The sequence below is a fragment of the Temnothorax longispinosus genome, chromosome 6 (assembly GCF_030848805.1).
Source record: "Temnothorax longispinosus isolate EJ_2023e chromosome 6, Tlon_JGU_v1, whole genome shotgun sequence".
In the NCBI taxonomy this organism is placed as follows: Eukaryota; Metazoa; Arthropoda; class Insecta; order Hymenoptera; family Formicidae; genus Temnothorax; species Temnothorax longispinosus.
The window spans coordinates 16,533,252-16,551,685 of record NC_092363.1 but is presented as its reverse complement, the minus strand read 5'-3'; the positions used below and the strand labels follow the sequence as shown (position 1 = coordinate 16,551,685).

The 18,434-nt window shown below is 39.3% G+C and overlaps 4 protein-coding genes across 9 annotated transcripts; 2 read left to right on the top strand and 2 right to left on the bottom strand.

Moving 5' to 3' along the window:
* The first annotated feature begins 83 nt into the window (after positions 1-83).
* Positions 84-1,364, top strand: Nd-pdsw (NADH dehydrogenase (ubiquinone) PDSW subunit). Its single transcript, XM_071780950.1, has 4 exons — positions 84-290; positions 365-500; positions 630-769; positions 1,104-1,364. The coding sequence occupies exons 1-4, from the start codon at positions 209-211 to the stop codon at positions 1,220-1,222; spliced, it is 477 nt and encodes a 158-aa protein (XP_071637051.1). The 5' UTR covers positions 84-208; the 3' UTR covers positions 1,223-1,364.
* On the bottom strand, positions 1,343-13,213 carry Marf1 (meiosis regulator and mRNA stability factor 1-like protein). Of its 5 annotated transcripts, none has more exons than XM_071780923.1 (25): positions 12,921-13,213; positions 12,188-12,547; positions 11,970-12,113; positions 11,606-11,890; positions 10,912-11,078; positions 9,906-10,003; positions 9,620-9,833; positions 9,224-9,386; positions 8,863-9,061; positions 8,703-8,785; positions 8,474-8,605; positions 8,221-8,373; positions 7,726-8,124; positions 7,310-7,485; positions 7,056-7,228; positions 6,762-6,973; positions 6,534-6,684; positions 6,273-6,448; positions 5,792-6,175; positions 5,502-5,705; positions 5,104-5,374; positions 4,650-5,032; positions 4,472-4,573; positions 4,056-4,389; positions 1,343-3,912 (listed from the first exon to the last, which is right to left on the bottom strand). In XM_071780923.1, exons 2-25 carry the CDS (start codon positions 12,506-12,508, stop codon positions 3,860-3,862), a joined length of 4,977 nt encoding a protein of 1,658 aa, XP_071637024.1. In that variant the 5' UTR covers positions 12,509-12,547; positions 12,921-13,213; the 3' UTR covers positions 1,343-3,859. The 5 variants fall into 5 exon arrangements, with proteins under 5 accessions (XP_071637024.1, XP_071637025.1, XP_071637026.1 ...); XM_071780924.1 differs by having other exon boundaries at positions 8,863-9,016; XM_071780925.1 differs by lacking the exon at positions 7,726-8,124 and having other exon boundaries at positions 12,921-13,212.
* Positions 13,214-13,840: 627 nt separating this feature from the next.
* On the top strand, positions 13,841-15,745 carry Ing5 (inhibitor of growth protein 5). 2 transcript variants are annotated; one of them, XM_071780717.1, is made up of 4 exons: positions 13,841-14,175; positions 14,537-14,986; positions 15,096-15,262; positions 15,442-15,745. In XM_071780717.1, the coding sequence occupies exons 1-4, from the start codon at positions 14,139-14,141 to the stop codon at positions 15,541-15,543; spliced, it is 756 nt and encodes a 251-aa protein (XP_071636818.1). In that variant the 5' UTR covers positions 13,841-14,138; the 3' UTR covers positions 15,544-15,745. The 2 variants fall into 2 exon arrangements, with proteins under 2 accessions (XP_071636818.1, XP_071636817.1); XM_071780716.1 differs by having other exon boundaries at positions 15,084-15,262.
* A 665-nt stretch (positions 15,746-16,410) lies between these two features.
* Positions 16,411-18,426, bottom strand: Beta3galtii (beta-1,3-galactosyltransferase 6). Its single transcript, XM_071780712.1, has 2 exons — positions 17,315-18,426; positions 16,411-17,140 (listed from the first exon to the last, which is right to left on the bottom strand). The coding sequence occupies exons 1-2, from the start codon at positions 18,037-18,039 to the stop codon at positions 16,855-16,857; spliced, it is 1,011 nt and encodes a 336-aa protein (XP_071636813.1). The 5' UTR covers positions 18,040-18,426; the 3' UTR covers positions 16,411-16,854.
* Positions 18,427-18,434: the final 8 nt, after the last annotated feature.

Sequence of the window (18,434 nt, the reverse complement as noted above, 5' to 3'; positions counted from 1 at the left end):
TATTACATATTCAGATTTTTTGGACCTATTGTAACAGCCAATCTGATTCTTTAGTTCTCCTTCCCTTTTCCCCTTACGTCCCGCTCAGTTACGTGTGACGTCCGTGCATCGCGCAGCGATGTGATTACCATCGACCAGCACGGAAGGATAATTTGACGAGAAAAATACTAATTGTTGCTGTTGATTTTTTTAAATTAAATATAAAACGATGGCGGAGAAGGACAATATCATGTACAAATTCATGAACACCTTGTTCTACGTGATAGACGCACCGGTCACCTACGTCCGAGGTATTATCTAATCGTCCGTATTGGTTATGTTGTTGCCTCGCGGGCGACTCATGAACGTCCTTATTTCGTTGCAGAGAAATTCGTAGTGCCGAACCAAAAGAAATATCCGTGGTATCATCAGCAATACCGTCGCGTGCCGACGATCGACGAGTGTTATACGGACGACGTGGTTTGTTATACCGAGGCAAATTGCCAATTCTTACGCGATAAGTAAATTAACATTTTTTTATGAAATATTAGAAGTAGTAGGCGAAGAATAGCATCCTCGACATCGGCGATATCAACGGCGTCGTCACGACCGATTGATACCTCCCTTTTTATTCCTCATTTCTATTTCAGAACGGTGGAGGAAGAAATATTGATGATTCTGAGAAGTCGTTTTGAACAGTGCTCCTTCTATCACGGCGAGGCCGACGAACACGTGTGTGAACCTTTGAGGAAAACTTACGAGGACGCAGCCGTCAATTGGTTTGTAAAATGTGAGTTGGAGATTGTAAGAATAATAAGAACAAATTTGGATCCCGACTCTCCGCGGTCCAAGTTGTCTCTAGAAAAATGAACGAAAATTGTGCCTCGCGTCTTCACTTTAATCCAATTGAATAGATTTAATATGAATCAAAGAATTTTTACTATCTCTGGAGAAATTTATAGATTCCAAGAACATATAGCTTGACAATTATACATAATCGCATCCAATTCAAATTCTCAGAAGTGTGAAAAACTATTGAGAGCATTTTGTTAAATCCACCTCGATATAGAACCGCAACGCGCGTTTAATTTCTCTGTTGAAATCAATTCCTTTGAATGATACAGATGGCGAAATGGGAGTGGCTTTAGACGTGAAACATGCGTACATGAAGCAGAAACATCGTATGATCTGGGAACGCCGTCACGGTCCAGTAGGTACCGGTATGAAAGGAGACAAGGCGTAGCAATTTGCAACGGCATCGTAGATGACAATTTAATGGGAAACGCATTCGCATATTATGAGTCCTGAATCGCAGGTTTGCTTAATGTGTACAGATGTGTTGTGATTTAAAAACGGCGGGATATAATAAAAGTAATTTATCAGAATTTTAATCTCTCATTCGCATTTTTTGTAACAATCCGCATCTTACAATGGCATAAAAATCACGTAGCGCGCGCACGCGTACGCATCGACAGCAAATCTCTGAATATTGCATGAATCAATCTTTCCTTTTATTCCTTCTCTCATTGTACAATATATAAAAAGATTATACCTATTGTACATGTATATCAAATTAATTTATGAAATACTCATTTAGACACGATTCCATCGATGATTTATACATTATAATTTCACTCGTTTGTTATTACGATAAAATCATCTTCTATATATAAATTCTCATTTACAGTTTTCCCGCTGTTTTGACATAATGTTTCAACCAGATTATTCATCCATCCATTTCGAATGCCAAAGCAAATTAAATGCGCATAAAACTTATTAGGCATTTAGAATGTAAGACAACCTCGCATGGTGTCTTACGCGACGGCGTGTACTACACGAACGTATAAAATATCTCTGACTGAACGCGAATTAAAAGTTCCCTGCCATAGGACACGTTACACGCATGGAAATTTTTCACGCAAATATAAAATACAATAGGATTCATTATTATGCATAAATATACAACACGTAACGAAACGATTTCTCTTAATAGGAATAAATTAACAAAATAGTTTAAAAAGTCACTACACGAATACTACACGATCCTTGTAACTATTACAATACCGGATACCTGGCTGTCGTTCAACTTATCGCGAATCTTCCGATGGTCCAAGCGGAGATAGCGCGAGCACTAACGTATCCCTTTCAAATCCTTCGAATTTTTTTAAATAACTTATTACAATAAATTGGCAAACTATCGCATAAAGGAATCCATTGTAGCCATAATCCTACAGTACAATCTAATCAATCTCTCTCTATACTTGCAAATTATTACACATCCATGTCATATTTACAATGAGCATGAAATATACGAGATTAAAAGTGAGATCATCACGCATTCATTCCCTTGTGTACAATTCGAAAAGACTTACATTCTCATCATACATCTTATATTACGCACTTAATATATATATATCATAAACAGAATTCATGTATTCCCATCATCGGTCTTTATACGAAAAAAAAAGAGGACCGATATCGCGCAATGGCTGCTACAGAGATATTCGATGCGAACTTTTGTCTCGTCTCCTTTTGAATAAAAATACATGATACCTATCGCCATTTATTTAATTACTGGACGAATTTGTCTTAACGACCCTTGTTAAAATTTTATCTCTCGTCGCACCATTACGTTATATCCTTCTGCCACGCAGTAAGCACTAATCTCAAAACATCGAAGATTTTTCATCGATAAAATTATTCTCTTCTCTTACGTATTGTGAAAATCGCGTGGCAACATATTACAGCATATTATGCACTCCAATTTTACACATCTGTCATCACTGTATTCGTGATCGCACTCATTCACATGACACATTCGTAAAATTATACATTGAGCAGTAAAAAAATGTATCAATGATGAATGGAGAAATTTGGTAAGACGATTAACAAGATGAATAACTGAAGGTGCATGGTAGACAAGGGAATGCGCTTATCTTCTAATTGGCAACAAGTATACGTAATATCTTTCTCGGACATATAGTATGTTATATGAATGCAACTCACATTGTCTCTGGCAATGTGAACGTAGGCAAATCGAAAGAAGCGTTTTAACAAATAATTTATATTTACAAAAAGAAAGTAGTTATGGTATACTTGAATATGGAATCTAGTCTAATATTCGCTTTCGTTTAACAAGTATAAAACAAAAAAGGAATAGGTATAAAAATTATATATTTTTTTCTCACGATATGTATTGTTAACTAGTCGAAACAATCAAGTAAAAATTGATTGTAAATTTGATACAAACATAAATAAGATTAAAATTATATCAAACAGATAGATTGTTAATAAAAGAAAATATTAGATGCGATATAAAAAAGGTCTGAATGTAATTACATAATTCACAAATGCACCAGCCACGCTTCTTGTCGTGTGATTTATGGAAAGATTAATTATTGCCATCCCAAGCTCCCTTCTTAGTGCAGTATTTACTATCGTCTCGCTTCTTTTTATACCCTATATCACAGTACGAAAAAATGCTACACGTTTCCTAACCATCAGCACATGTCATTCGATATAAACGTCGCTCACGCATTTCCTATTACAATCCAAATTATAACAATCATATTCTACTCGATGTATATTTTCATACTTTTTGAAAATAATTTTTGTGCTATAATCGCTTCCTTCCGGTTTGCATATATATTTAATCTATACACAGATCTCTTGCAAGTTTCGAGTGTGAATAAAGTATGGTACCTACCACTCATGGAACAGTACATAGGTAATTAAATCCAGTTTAGGTGGCGATCTACCGAAATCCGTTGAAGTCCATAGTTTCTTGTTGTCTCCGTGAAGAAATCGATTAAACACAATCTGGTTTTGATCCTGAGCTTATCACTTTTTAACGTCTCTCTTTCTTTGCGTACTTCTCCGTTTATGGCTTGATCCGCTGATCGAACTGGGCCGCCAGACGTCTCTTGCCTTTAACTAGCGAGATAAACATAGTTTTCTGATGTTTTTAAGCGAATGAGCACACACGTACAATAAGAGATCATTTTATAAAACATTAGTTGACGCACGGAAGATAATTTATTTATTTATTTTTTTTTAATATAAATAATGCTACTCACTGGGTTTACCAGAAGTGCTATGACTGTCGCTGCTCTCGTCATCCTCGATAATATCCTCGCTTTCGGAACTTGCAAGATTGAGATGCATCCTCGCGTTGGCGGCGGTCTTTTTCTGATTATCCGCCAATATCTTCTTCTTGGGTGTTAGCGATAGAGAAGGAAGCGGCAATTCCGACGGATGTGGTGCAACGACAGACTTGTGATAGTACGGAGAGGTAGGCGGATACAAGGGATTAGCAGCAGCGGGCAATAGATTTTTCGTTGGCGACAACAAGTTCGATATATCGGCGCTGGCCAGAATCTGATTCCAGCTTGGTAAGGCCAACGAGGGAACCTGTAAAGAAACAACGGATTAACAAACTATGTAGAAATTAACATTTTATTAACGTGTAAACATCCGATAGAGAGAACTGTACCTGTACGTTCGTGGAATGTTCATCTTGCGGGTACGCAAATTTTGTTGGGGACTTCCACAGCGATGATATCAAGTGTTGTGCTTCTTCCTCCCACATAACATCCTGCAAAAAAGCGATAAATCAATAGTGTCAATTAAGAATATATCGAGATAAATTTTAATGTTGATTGAAATAATACCTCAGGCGGGGAGTCGGGCTTGGGCGGCGGCGGAGGAAAATTACGTTGCATCGGTGTGCGTATCAAACTGTTCAGGAAGCTTTCACCGCCGCTTTCGGCCGGGACCGACCAGCTAATCGAGCGTTCCTCCGAATTCGGCAAGTTCTTCCAATGCTTATCACGAGCTTCCGGCCATAGACTTTTATCGTCCTTCGCTTTCCAAGAATTAATGTTTGTCAACTGATCGATCCACTTTTCGTGATCGTGATCCATCGCGCTCAAAGTATTGGAGGCATTCATGCGGCAGGAAGAATCACTTTCAAACGAATCGTTACTGGAATCCGTATCGCGATAGGATGATGACATCGATTTGTATACTGATGGCAAACGTATACCGGCGGAAGCTTAAAGAATAAAAAATTTAAATTAAACAGCGAGATACACAAGAGAAGTCATACTTGAACCATTTACTTACCGGCTAACTTTTTTTTCAAATAGATAATCGCTTCTTTCTTCCGTGTCTCCTTTATCGTTACAGTGCAAGGTAAGGCTTGTAAAAGTGCAGTTATTGTTGGAAAACCATAGTGTGCAGGTTTACAAGGTGCGCCCATGATACTCAAGTATGACATATCAAACTGCGACAAGTTTAATGTACCGCCATAATTCATCATTACGCGATAAAGATCGCAGGCGAAACGATGCAATGGTGTCAGCTCGATGAATTGTTCGCCATTTATCACTGTGAACTGGAAGATATATTTTTAAGATGTGATAAACGCATAATTCAGAACATTTAATCAGTCTGTTTTAATGCCTTGAGGCATTTTAATAACAGTGTAAATAAATAATGGGTCGCGTTAAATTCATACATACCCGAACAACATTTGTCAGATCTTTTCTAAACTCATCTAGATTACATTGCTTCATATAATACTGAGAGTATTGCTGTACAAATTCTCTGACTGGCATTCTATTTTGGGGTTGGTCCATTAACACACGCCGGCATTGGAGGGTTGTTTGCTGCAAGTGCGATTTGTCTATTATGATGATAGCTGGTCCTGTAGCCAAATCTATGATCTGTGATACAAGAACATACAGATAGTCACACAAATATCAGTCGAGGCGTTGCCGATCATTAGATCGATTGTACGATGTCGTGTTACCTGAACGGTGTCTCCAAGCTTTCGCATAAGCTGCAACATCGAACTGCAACCGTACGATTCGGGACGTAGCGCGCAGCCGAATTGATGTTGGAACACTTGCGCGATGCTCGAAACACTTAGGCCGCTTCTGGCGCGCATCACCAATTTCGATATTTGCTCGGAGAGGACCTTAAGACCCTCTTTCTCGGTCAAGGATATCTGTCTCTCGCCTCCGTTTACCTCCTCGATCTTGACTACGTCCGGGATCGCTTCGAACAATTCGATCAACTTGGTGAATCCGTAATCCGACACGCGGCATTGATGACCGAAGTGATGATGATAGGAAGGTACAAACTTGTTGAACAGCATCTTACATTGTGGCGCGTGTTGCAGTAACTCGACCACCTGTTAAATTACAAGTACAGTTTCGTTAAATTACAAGTACAGTTTCAAGGAAATGTACGAAATTTACGCGTAATTAAAAGTCCTTCCAATCGCGCACCTCTTTAGCGAACAGTTTCGTTCGTTCGATTTCTTCGACAGTCTGTTCGCGTTTGGGGATGGCTATCATCTTATCGCCACCTTCCATAGGAGTTACGACAACAGTGTTCTCGGACACTTCACCCAGAATATCTTCGATATCGCATACACCATAATCCACGATGTCCCATGGTTTTGCTGGAAAAAAAATTTACCGATTATCCACCTTCAAAAAATTTCAATAAACGCGAGTAAATCAATGTTACGGAGTTGCCTGTTGTACCTATTACTCGAGTATAAACGCTTGGAAATTCCGAAAGTGCCACTTGCTTGCTCGCTTTCGATTTCAGCACTCGTAGTAAATCCGAGGTGAATCTGCGTACTTGAGCACGATGCGATAGCGTAACCGTGCGTTTATTGCCCTCTCCCATCACCTGAAAGGATACGCGACGATTCGCAGATCATTCTGATTTAACACCTATTCGCGGGACGAGTCGTTTAATTTACATACTTGAACAGTGGACGTAAGCGCCTCCAGCAGATCTATTAGTTTAGTGAATCCATAATCGGCGACTCTGCACTGCCGTCCGAAGTGATGGTGGTACGCCGGTATAAATCGATTAAATGATAATTGGCAGTGCGGAGCGGTTTTCAGAAGATCGACCAGTTCGCGGCTAAAAAGGGCTAACTGAGTCGCGAGCGGTGGACTCACGCACTTAGTTTCTGAAAAGGACAACGATTCTTGTAATAAACTTTGATCAACCTTGTATTCAAAATAATTGTTATCGAATTATAGAATAACTACCATCGTGATTATTGTCATGGTCTTTCTTTCCTATCCACATAATATATTTCACGCTGCCGGTATCTTGTTTTAATTCGACGCATGATAAGCACGAAACCAAATGTTCTAAAGGTACACCATTTTCTATGATTTCCAATTGTTCTTTGAATTCAGCCTCGTAACAAGTCGGTAGACTGAAATTATTCAACAGATTGCAATATGTATCATAATTCTTTCGTACTGTATACAAAATGTAATATAAATAAGAAACACACCTTGGCAAAGGTAGAATGCCATTGTGCGACACTAATAATTGTTGCACACGAGACTCGAGAAGCTTCAAAGAGATCTTTACGTTGGGTAAGGATGCCATTTCTTGTTCCGCCCAGCCTTTGTCCAGCAACGGTTTCGCGGTATGCATTGTGCAATACGGTAACTTGACTTGTCCATCCTGTAAACATTATATTCAGTGTCTTTTATATGTATAAAATTATAAATCTTTCATCACACACATAAAAGAGAACATATTAATTCAGGATAAATCGCTTTACAGTATGATCAAAGCTTCTCGACAGTAAAAGGAACTATAATGTAGTTCGACCGTCACCGGAAAAGCTCAGACTCGGCTTCTTATTCATCATTTTGCAAATGCTACAAACAATACACGTGTAACACGGAGTATATCGCGCACCTGCATCGTATTACTAAAGCACGGCGATGGTGTGTTTCTATGATCCGGATTGAGCGAGACCATTCTGCCGCTCGGATCTTCGGTGATTATGCATACGTCTCTCATCTTGTAGAGTTCCGACACGCTTATAGAGATCATAAACCGGCTCTCATACATCTCGCGGAATTTGAATAGCGGCAGTTTGTGTCCCGGGACCTCTTGCAACAGCATTACGATTTGTGCTCGGATAAGTTGCAGATTTGGTCCACCGTTATGAGCGTAAGATATCAAAATGCGCTTGTAGCCTATTTTACGACGGTGTAATTGCGAGATCGCATATTGTGCGTCCGATAACGAGAGTAATTTGACACTAGCGGCGTAATTACCGTCCGATTGCGTAAATACAGTAATATGACAGTTCTAGAATAGAAAAGAAACGTATCTCTGCAACAAGTGTCTCTACAATAAAAGATTGTACATAAATTATAAGTTTTCAATAAATACATGGCCACGTACCGAGACGTGTTCCGTAAACACAGCCGTAAGAATTCGCTTCATGTCTTTCATATCGATGTTTTGATCTAAATTTGTTACTTGCAATTCGATTGGTATATTAGTACCATTATTGATGCTAGATCCGACGCGATTGTTTATAGGATTTAAAAATTTCTAGAGAGAAAGAGAAAAGATTAAGAAATCATAAATTAAATAAATTAAATAAAGAGTATAGATTACAAGTAAATTAACACATAACGATATATAAATGTACCTCTACTTCTTCGTTTTCTGCATCACTTAGATGCGACCGTGATGTTTGATTGTGTTGTCCTGTCCCTTGTAACATACTATTTTCATAAGGTGATGGTGTCTTATTGTTTCGTGTAGGAATCTGATGTTGATTCTGAAAAAAAAAAAAAAAAAAAAAAATAAGACATATATTTTTTCGTTTCTCTGAATATAATGTAAGATGAACAATAAGAATACAATTGTGTTCGTACCTGACCGTGCCACGAGCTCTTTTCTCTAGTCGGTGCATCGTACAGCGGAGATGGGCTACGCCGTTTGAAAGAATTGGATTGGGCTGTTTCAACAATATATATTATTAATTGTCATACGTAATTGACGTAACGTAATACAAAATTGATTTCAGTTTGTTACCATTATAACTAAGTGGAACAGCTAATGAATTGTACGATTGCCGCCCTCCAAGCCATTCGGAAGCATGAAGAAATGTACCGTGTGTACCTCTGATGCGCCTAAGACCTTCAGGTGTACGAGAAAGCGTGGTAACAGCAACATTATTGTCCCGAACCTGCGGGATGTGAACTCGTTTGCTTAATACCTTCGACTTTTCCGCCTTGAACAAAATTAGTCGTTTAGTATGTTATATACGTGAACGTTATATTGTTTATAAACAATGAGAAGTAAACCAATTACAGCAAATTACAAACAAGGATGAGAATAAAGAAAACAGAGATGTTTAGAGATAAATTTAAAGATTCCTCTAAACAAAACTAACTTTGTATTGTTCCTCCCATATATGGCCATATTGTTGAGGTCCCGGAATTGGCCAAATTAAATTTGGTGACTGCACCCTAGTAAGATCATTGTATGTCCTATTAAAAGCTACATCGCCACTATTCGGATACGCCCTCCCGAAATATAACGGAGGTTGTATCAGCCTGAAATATAAAATAAAGATATTAAAATCCGTTACGATTTTGCAGCAAATATAAAATTTGTTTAATATTGTATATCAGATAAGATCAAATTACAAGTTCATAGCCCGAATCAGCAAGGATAAGAAATCTACTCGCGACTCTAGAGCTCTTTCTCGGATTATCATCATTTAAAAGAAAATATATGTCGCGTTAGTTCACCAGATAAATAGGTTTAACAAATTTCACAAACTGACCCTGATGGTGGACCATTGATGGGCGCACAATGGGGATTGAAAGCAGGACCATAGGCACCCACTACGGATGACGCGGATTGATAATGCGGAAATTGGAGGGTTCTTGTCCCAAGTACAGAGGCACTCGCAGCATACATTTGCTTGGAGCTACTTTGCTTAGAGTCAGCAACAACTTCCGATTCACTGACTGCCCTACTTCGAGTTATAACACTTCCTGAAACAGTATTATTAATCACAATAAACTTGACAATTTATCGCGTTACTTCACTAAGGGCTACAAACGTACCTGGATTTTTAACGATTATATTTCCTTTCTCCTTTCCGAGATATCTTACAAGTATTTTCGACCCATAAACATATTCTCCATCCATACGCTTCTGAGCCCTAACAAAAATAAAAAAAGTGCGGAAAAACAAAATTACATTGTTATTCTATAGCCCCCTTAACAACTAATTCCACTTATAAATGACCTTGTAGATCGCAAGAATGTACAAGTACCTAGACACAGATCGATTTCAACAGTACTTAATAATTATTAATTTTAGTTATTACAATATTTTATTTTAAATGAAAATACACGTATAAAATAAATTGCGTGTAAAATAAACGTTTCTCGATATTAAACGGCACAAAACTTCTTTGATAATGGCGACACAATAGACATTATAACTTACCAACAGCAAAACCATCACTCAACATTACGATTAAACATTTAAATTATAAAAAACAATAAATACTAAACAAGATATATTATTCTGCAGAAATAACTTCACTATAATAAATCCTAATATGTGCTAATAAATATAACAGTAAGTAAACTTATTATATGATGTTCTTTGATACCGCTACGTTCGTTACATTACTGTCTGTTATTTCGAATCTTTCCTATTTATGTTTTCGTCCCTGCTAAATCTATATGTAACACAGAAGGCATACAAGATTGTTTTTCCTCCTTTTCTTATATGTACACACACCGATCCAATGACAAAGAATGTGAAAGGCTGATTTGCACGACGTACGAGCGGGTTATTTAAATAAGAATTAATATATGGATAACGAAGAAGAAAAAGGAACGTAAATATTAACTAAAATTTTTCCGATTATTGCCTGCAGACTCAAATTAACTTTGAGATTCGCTCCATCTACTTCCATTAACGAGTATATGAAATATGAATGAAAGATACATATTTTCATTAAATTAATTTAAGAAAAAAAAGCCCAAATGTTCTACATATCTGATGCAATTTCTATTTCTATATACCTGTGGTAATCAAAATTAATAAAATATATACCTTTCTGCAGAACTATGCGACGTAAACCGCACTATGGCAGTATTGGACTGGACATCTACCACACGACCACCACAATTTTCGGATAATTGCTTAAGACGACGCTTAATGATATTAACATCTATTTCATCGGGAAGATTATTAATTAGGAGGTCATAGGATTCATTACCCTGAAAAAGGTTAAATTATATTCATAGGTAAAGACATACATGTATACATGCAAAGGACAGATTGTGTAATACCAGTAAATTCTAACATTATAGATACGTGTTTCTTAAAAGTGGTTAATTTGGAAAAATTGCTCGTAATTCCCATGATGATGAAATCACTATGTACGTTGATAAACGTAATCAAAATTTGAAATTTAAGCGCATTCCCTTGATATATGTGTCTCTATACATAATCACCAGACAAATCACTAAAGTACATATATCTTTACTGTATATACAATATATTACCGGAAATGAGTCTGAACCACATGTGAATTGGGAAGTACAAAGTATACTACACACAGATACACATAAGATAAAACAAAGTATATTCGGAAATAAAGAGTGAGAAAAAGTATACTACGTATACGCTGAATATTGTTTATTAAATAAATACATCTGAGAAAAGTGTAACGTAATTTATAAAACAATTTTGAATGGAAATTCCCTTGTCAATATTATAGTCGTCACATACCAGTCTTCATTACCTTTGGTGGAGGTCTGGACGGCAGTGGCTCCGTGAGCTCCATAAAATCATAATGTTCATTGGCGCATAATATTAACGCTTCTGAGGTATTCTTCTTATGCAGCAGTATCACATGAATCTTCTTCCTATGACGTAGATCACTGAGATCAGCGGCAAAATTAATGTCGCCGGATATTAAGATTATGGCTGCTGGGCTGCCGTGGATGTCGGCAAACCTCCTAATGGTCTGTTTAAGCTTCTCATCCGCAGCGTTCTTACATGTAGCAGCTACGTGTATTAAATTAACCTAACAAATGCAGAATAAATGATTTGGTAACAAATATCGTTGCGAATTAAGCGAGATCGTGCAAAGTAGTTGGTTTTACCTGAGCGTCATTCAGTTCCTGTATAATTTGGCTATTCTCCTTCTGAACGTCACAAACTACAATAAATTCTGCCTCTCTATAGCCATTAAAAAATTTATCTCTAATCAATTGGGTAATCGCTATGGCGGATCTACCTTTAGGAACCTATAATACACGTACACGACGGGATATTATTTTAATAACAGAAAGGGAGAATCTAAAGATTATATCGAACCAACCTGACAATTTTCAATGTCCCAAAATACGCCAATAGGTGGAAGATTTGATGTACTCGGCATCTTAGATGGGCTATCATGACCATGACAAAGAACGGAGCAGTCATGCCTGCAATGGCTAAACGACAGAGACTCAGATGCCTTGGCGATTACTTTAGAATCGCTATTGCTTTCTAGTTTACTGTCGCACGGCGAACTGTTGGATACCGGAAGCAATAACTTTTGCACAGATAACAATTGTATCAGCTTCTCATTAAGGCCCTCGATCTCGTCGTTATCTTCCGCACAGAACGCACGGTAATCGGATGATTTCTCGTCAGCCATGTGTTTCACAAGTTATCTGATAGGACACCAATGTATGGGCTGAAATTGAACAAAATGATGATTAAACAAAATGTATGATAAAATTGACAAAATTGTTTATTTCCTTAATTAAACAATATATATTGGACATTGTAATATCGCGTAAACAATTTATATGCAAATAAATACCGATACTTACAAAGATTTATCATTATGAAGAGCAAGAGCTTTATGATAGCAGAGGTAGCTCAGACAACACGCGTGTCTCAAATCGGGAGATAAGGCGTCTTGAAGAACGTTTTGTCTCCCGATTTGAGACATTACGTTCACTAGGCGCATTCTTCCGTCCACGTTTAAAACGGCACGCGGGAACGCGCGTCGCCAAGCCGCGCTTGGCCGAAATGCAGCACGCGGTGACGTTTGGCGCGTTTACCTGAGAAATTCAGCCATCGTTCCCACGTCGCTTCCTATGCAGCATCGAGCAAAAACGCGGCAACCGGCGCGACGGGATACCGAGCAGGTAAAACATTACGGTGGGAAATCACGGGGGAGCACATGGTTCGGGAAATTTCACGTCCGGATGCGTCCGCTGGAATCGAGCTTGAATCTGCGAAACGTGCGTCTCCTCTGTGACTTCTTCTATTTTATTCTCTTTCAATTCTCTCTTTCTCTATCTCTCTTCCCCCCTATCTGTCTTTCTACGCGATGAAAAACATGCTTAAAGCTACGTTTACATCGCGCGATTGGTAAAGCGGGGAGCACACACTTCTGCACAACGCATACGGCGGGCGTAAGCATAATGCTAATGCTAAGACTCCATAGACGCGGAAACGCCATGCGGCAGAGTGCGTTGACCAATCACAAATTTTGATTTTGCCGCAGGCGACTTGCGGCAGCCTTCTGATTGGTCAACGCACTCTACCGCACGGCGTTTCCGCGTCTATGGAGTCTTAGCATAAGGAAATTGATTGGTCCATACACATGTGCATAAGAAAATAGACCAATCAGTTTTCTTATGCTTACGTATTGCGTTGTGCAGAAGTGTGTGCTCTCCGCTTTAAGGTCCATTCAGACGGAGCTGCATAATCGCATGGATGCGCAAAGAAACGGTCCGTTCATCTGTTTTGTTTATTGTGCATTATGTCGATGACGCATTTGGAGATCGAAGATTGTGAACTGAAAATTAATTCGACCAATCAAATAAGTTTAATTTCAATCAGTTTCGTTCTGATTGGTCGAATTCTGATTATCGATCTCGGTTTATCTTTTTCCAATTTTCAAAATTGGAAAAAGGTAAAAAGTAAAATCTCGATTTAACTTTTCATCTTTTTCCCCTTTCTTTTCTTCATCTTTTTTTTTTATTTTTTTTTTTTTTTTTATTTCCGCGGACAGCGCGATTCCGCGCGATCTTTTCCCCTAGAAGCGGCAACGGTGGTGAAAAGATGGAAAGGAAAAGATCCCGATTAGCGGTGGTTGGCAGCCGTGCTGGCAGTCATGGCTGTCGCGCTTTTATCGGTGTCCGTTATCTCTCGAGGATCGTTGTCGGTCATCACTGATTGAGTTTTTAACTTGCCGTTGTCGAGCGTCTCGTTTAAGAAAATTAATTTGTACGGATAATTCCAATTTTACATGAAGATACGACGCAACCGTCATGACGACCGCACTGTATCTGGAACACTATCTCGACAGTGAGTATTGGCGTTGTATGTTCGGGCCAGTTTATTTCTTTTCCTTTAAGTTCTTTTCCGCTCTTATTTTTCCACTCCCGATGCGAGAAAAAGGCGAAAGAAAAAGATTTTCAAAAAGTGGGAACTTTATCGACGCGCGAACGTCGTTCTTTCGTGTTCTTTCGATTTTTATTTGTTTCGTTCTATCCTCTTCCCCATCTGAATTTTTCAGTATCTTTTTTGTTAATATTGAATCTTCTCTAATTAAAATTTTGCATTTAAAATTATACTATCTGTTTCTTGTCTTTATTTTTATTTTAATGGTAAGCATGTGTGACAGTCTCGACCAGTTAATATGACTCTGTCGACACGTGTGTTACAGGCCTCGAGCATTTGCCAATTGAATTACAGAGGAATTTTACATTGATGCGCGATTTGGATGCAAGAGCACAGGGTTTGATGAAGGACATCGATAAATTGGCGGACGATTACTTGAGGAATGTAAAGAAGGAATCGCCGGAGAAGAGAAAGGAGCAGCTCGCTCATATACAGAGCCTCTTTAACAAGGCTAAGGAATATGGCGATGACAAGGTCCAATTAGCCATTCAAACCTATGAATTGGTTGATAAACACATCAGACGACTGGATTCAGATCTGGCGAGATTTGAGGCAGAGATACAGGACAAAACGTTGAACAGCAATAGAGCAAAGGAGGAGAGCAATGCCAGCAAGAAGGGTAGAAAGAAACTCAAGGAGAAGGAGAAGAGGAAGAAGGGTACCGTGGTGAGCAGTGAAGATGAAGCTAAGAATGCGAGAAAGAAGCAGAAGAAAGGTACATTTGAATCAAGCTCTTACAATCGCATCTCGCTTATGTCAATCCTTAAATATTAAGTCCATTACTTGATTATAAACGCATGTATTCACATCAGGTGGCTCTGTAGCTTCAGCATCATCCACTGGCGCTGTGGGAAGCGGTGCCCAGGTAGACGCGACGACACTCGGCCATCCAGCTGATGTTCTAGACATGCCTGTCGACCCTAACGAACCGACTTACTGTCTCTGTCACCAAGTATCATACGGAGAAATGATCGGTTGTGACAATCCAGATGTAAGTTTTGTTTAAAAAGACTTTTTAAAGCAATATCCACTAGAATTACATTTCAAACGAAGCTTTGTTGCCTATTTGTTTTTCAAGATGCATTTTTCTTCAATTCTCGTTATAACTTAAAGATCATAGATATCACAGGATTGCGAGATAATTAATTCCTTATTTTTTTCACATTTCAGTGTCCTATAGAATGGTTCCACTTCGCCTGCGTAGGTTTAACAACGAAACCTAAAGGAAAGTGGTATTGTCCCAAATGTACGCAAGATCGCAAAAAGAAGTAATTCCTAGAAACGTTTGTGTGTGTGTGAATCACCGTCGGTTTGAAGAAGAGAGCATGACTTTTTCATATTGAAAGTAAACCGACTTTTATATAAAAGGACGATAGGAGAAAATTTACGAAAGACATGTACAGAGAGAGAATAGAACTGCATTTCCATTGCATCTAATATTGGTAACGAGACAATTTTTTCATTTTTACATGACGTATATAACAATAAACGTATGATATGCAAACGCGGATCGTTATCGCCAAATAACTAGTCCGTAAACAATTTCTCCAGATATATGATACGTTTTACTGTAATATGTAGAAATTGAGTTTTTTATCGCGATATATAGAACTGCATCTCGCGGGCTCTTTCTATATTAGAAAAAGCTTAGATATTGAAATGATTATGATTAATACATATATAATAAACTTGATCTCATTTCCAAATGTATGAAATAGATACATGAGTGAAATTTTATTATTGATAAATGAATTCTTATTATCAATTTTAGATGTAATGGAAGAACAGTTCAGACATAAATGCATCACAGACGGAAAACTTTTTGAGAATCGGCCATTGTTTCACTATCGCTTTACATTCTTTTTATATATCAAAATAGTAATTTATTAGTAATGCCAACCGCGTCGCACAAGAATCACTTCACATTTTTTTTTTATCACTTTTACACGGCCGTTTCTCGAATATATCTGTGATTTCGCTCGATAATGATCGACTCATAGTTTTAATTAGATTAATTAGAATATTAAATTATTAACGTTATTACTGTTTTTATATGTTATGAATGTACATCGGTTTATATATACATGAAGTAAACTCCTGTTGAAGATGTGAAAAGTGTATTATAAACGAATACAGCAATACGATTAAAAAAAATATATTTAGTTCATCGAAACTTATCTCGTCTATGTCAACCTGTCCTACGCGTCTCTGAATATTTACAAAATATATTTACAAGCATTTTTAATTAATTAATAGCGCTGTCGTATAATTATATTATACGAGTAAAATATACGAATAAAATCCAAATTTATAGTTTCGCTTTAATTCTTCCGAAGAAACGTCACGAATTCGTTATAATCTTTCGCTACTTTTCTCAATAATACTGCTTAAATTGCTTTTGGGAGTTACGGCTACATTTTTACGATATTTGATGTCAATGTATCCTAATGAAGATACAAGTCAGAATATAAATATAATGCTTAGAGCCATTGCAAATGTACGCGATAAACATGAGAATGTTTTTTGAGCAAGTATCAAAAAACCAGACTAGAACGTTGCAGAAATCTTGTCCCCCCCGTCGCTTTAAGGGATCCCGGATTGTCTATTGCAGCACTGACTAGGTGGTGCGGTCCAATTGTACTGATAGCTCATGCGATTCCTCACTTCCTTGGGGCACAACGCGCCGGAGGCCTGATAGTATTCGTGCATGCTTCTCATGTTCGGGATCGTTTGCTTGTGCGTGATTATGTACTGATTGGAGCAGCCGCGCGATCTGTATTCCGTGTCGAAGCGCACGTCGTGCTTCCTCTCGATGTTCGCCAGCGGCGCCAGCCAAAGACCGACGGAGACGTCCTCGGAATTATGCAGCCTAGGATGTGCAAATTTATAAAGAAAATGGTAAAGGAAGAATTAAGAACTGGAATAAACATATATGTATAGAGAATTATCCGTTCTCCATTACAGGATCTTTATATATACAACAAAACACAAGTATAATGTTAAGTACAAAAGTATTTTATACGTGATTCGTAGCTGTACTCACTTGAGGATGTCCGTGTTGCTGGCGATGAACTTGACGAGATTGTAGGACAGGACGTACCCGCCGCCCAGGGCGTAAGGAAGGTAATAATCGCACAGGATCCAATCGGCCTCCTTCCAGGGACCGCTCCGCTTCACCTGCGCCCGCCCGTTGAAGAAGCCCCAGTAGAGCTCCCGCCTGGTGCCCTTGCTCTGCCACCTGTCGAGCTCCTTCAGGATCTTGTGCACCAGCGCGTAAGAGTCGTCGTCGCACTTCAGCAGATAGTCAAAGTCGTAGTGCTCGTGGACGGCTTTCAGGGCGTGGAGGACCTTCTTCGTCAGGGTGCCGTAGGAGTCCTGCAGCCTGGGCAGCAGCAGCAGATCGTCGAACTTCTCCTTCTCCGACTGCAGGGTGTTCCTCTGCTCCGGCAGGATGTCCTGGGTGCCGACGACGAAGAGGTGCCTCACCGTGGCGCCGGGGCTGTGATCGGCCAGCCAGGTCTTCCTGATGGTGTCGCGACGTTCCAGGTTGTCCGGCCCGCTCATGACCAGGACGATCAGCCTGTACTTGGGCTTGGCTTCCGAAATCTGCCGATCTGCTGAACATCCCCGCGCCGGCAGGTAACGCACGCACAGGAGGACGAGGAGCGCCCCGACCAGGAGCGCGAGGACGTTCGCCCGGGCGAGATACCGTCGCCGAGCGATCGACTGGAGCTTGGACATGAGACGGTCGAGTCGCAGGTGCGTCATGAAATCAATTTCGGGAACGCCGCGGGTGGAAAGCGCGGTCGCGCGCCTGCCGGATTCCTGCTCGTAAATTCGCGCGACCGGTGCCGTAGCTAGAACGCCTGCGATCTCTGAGTTGCGACATAAATTACGTGCGCATAGATATAATTCAGAAATGATATAAAATATCAAAAAATAAAATTGTGTCTGCTGACTTTAGTTGCACCTTCCGCGCTCGGCCTCCGCACGCATTATCTCAATTCTCTTCTCGCCGATGTCCGCTGTGAGTCTGCGAGGAAAATGCGATTGCGAAATGTCGGCTGTCTCGTTCGACGATGCTGGGATAATTCCGGAATCTAAATTCTCGATTCGTGCGGCGTTTGCACCGCAAACTGCCGCAAACGTCAACGATCAGCTGT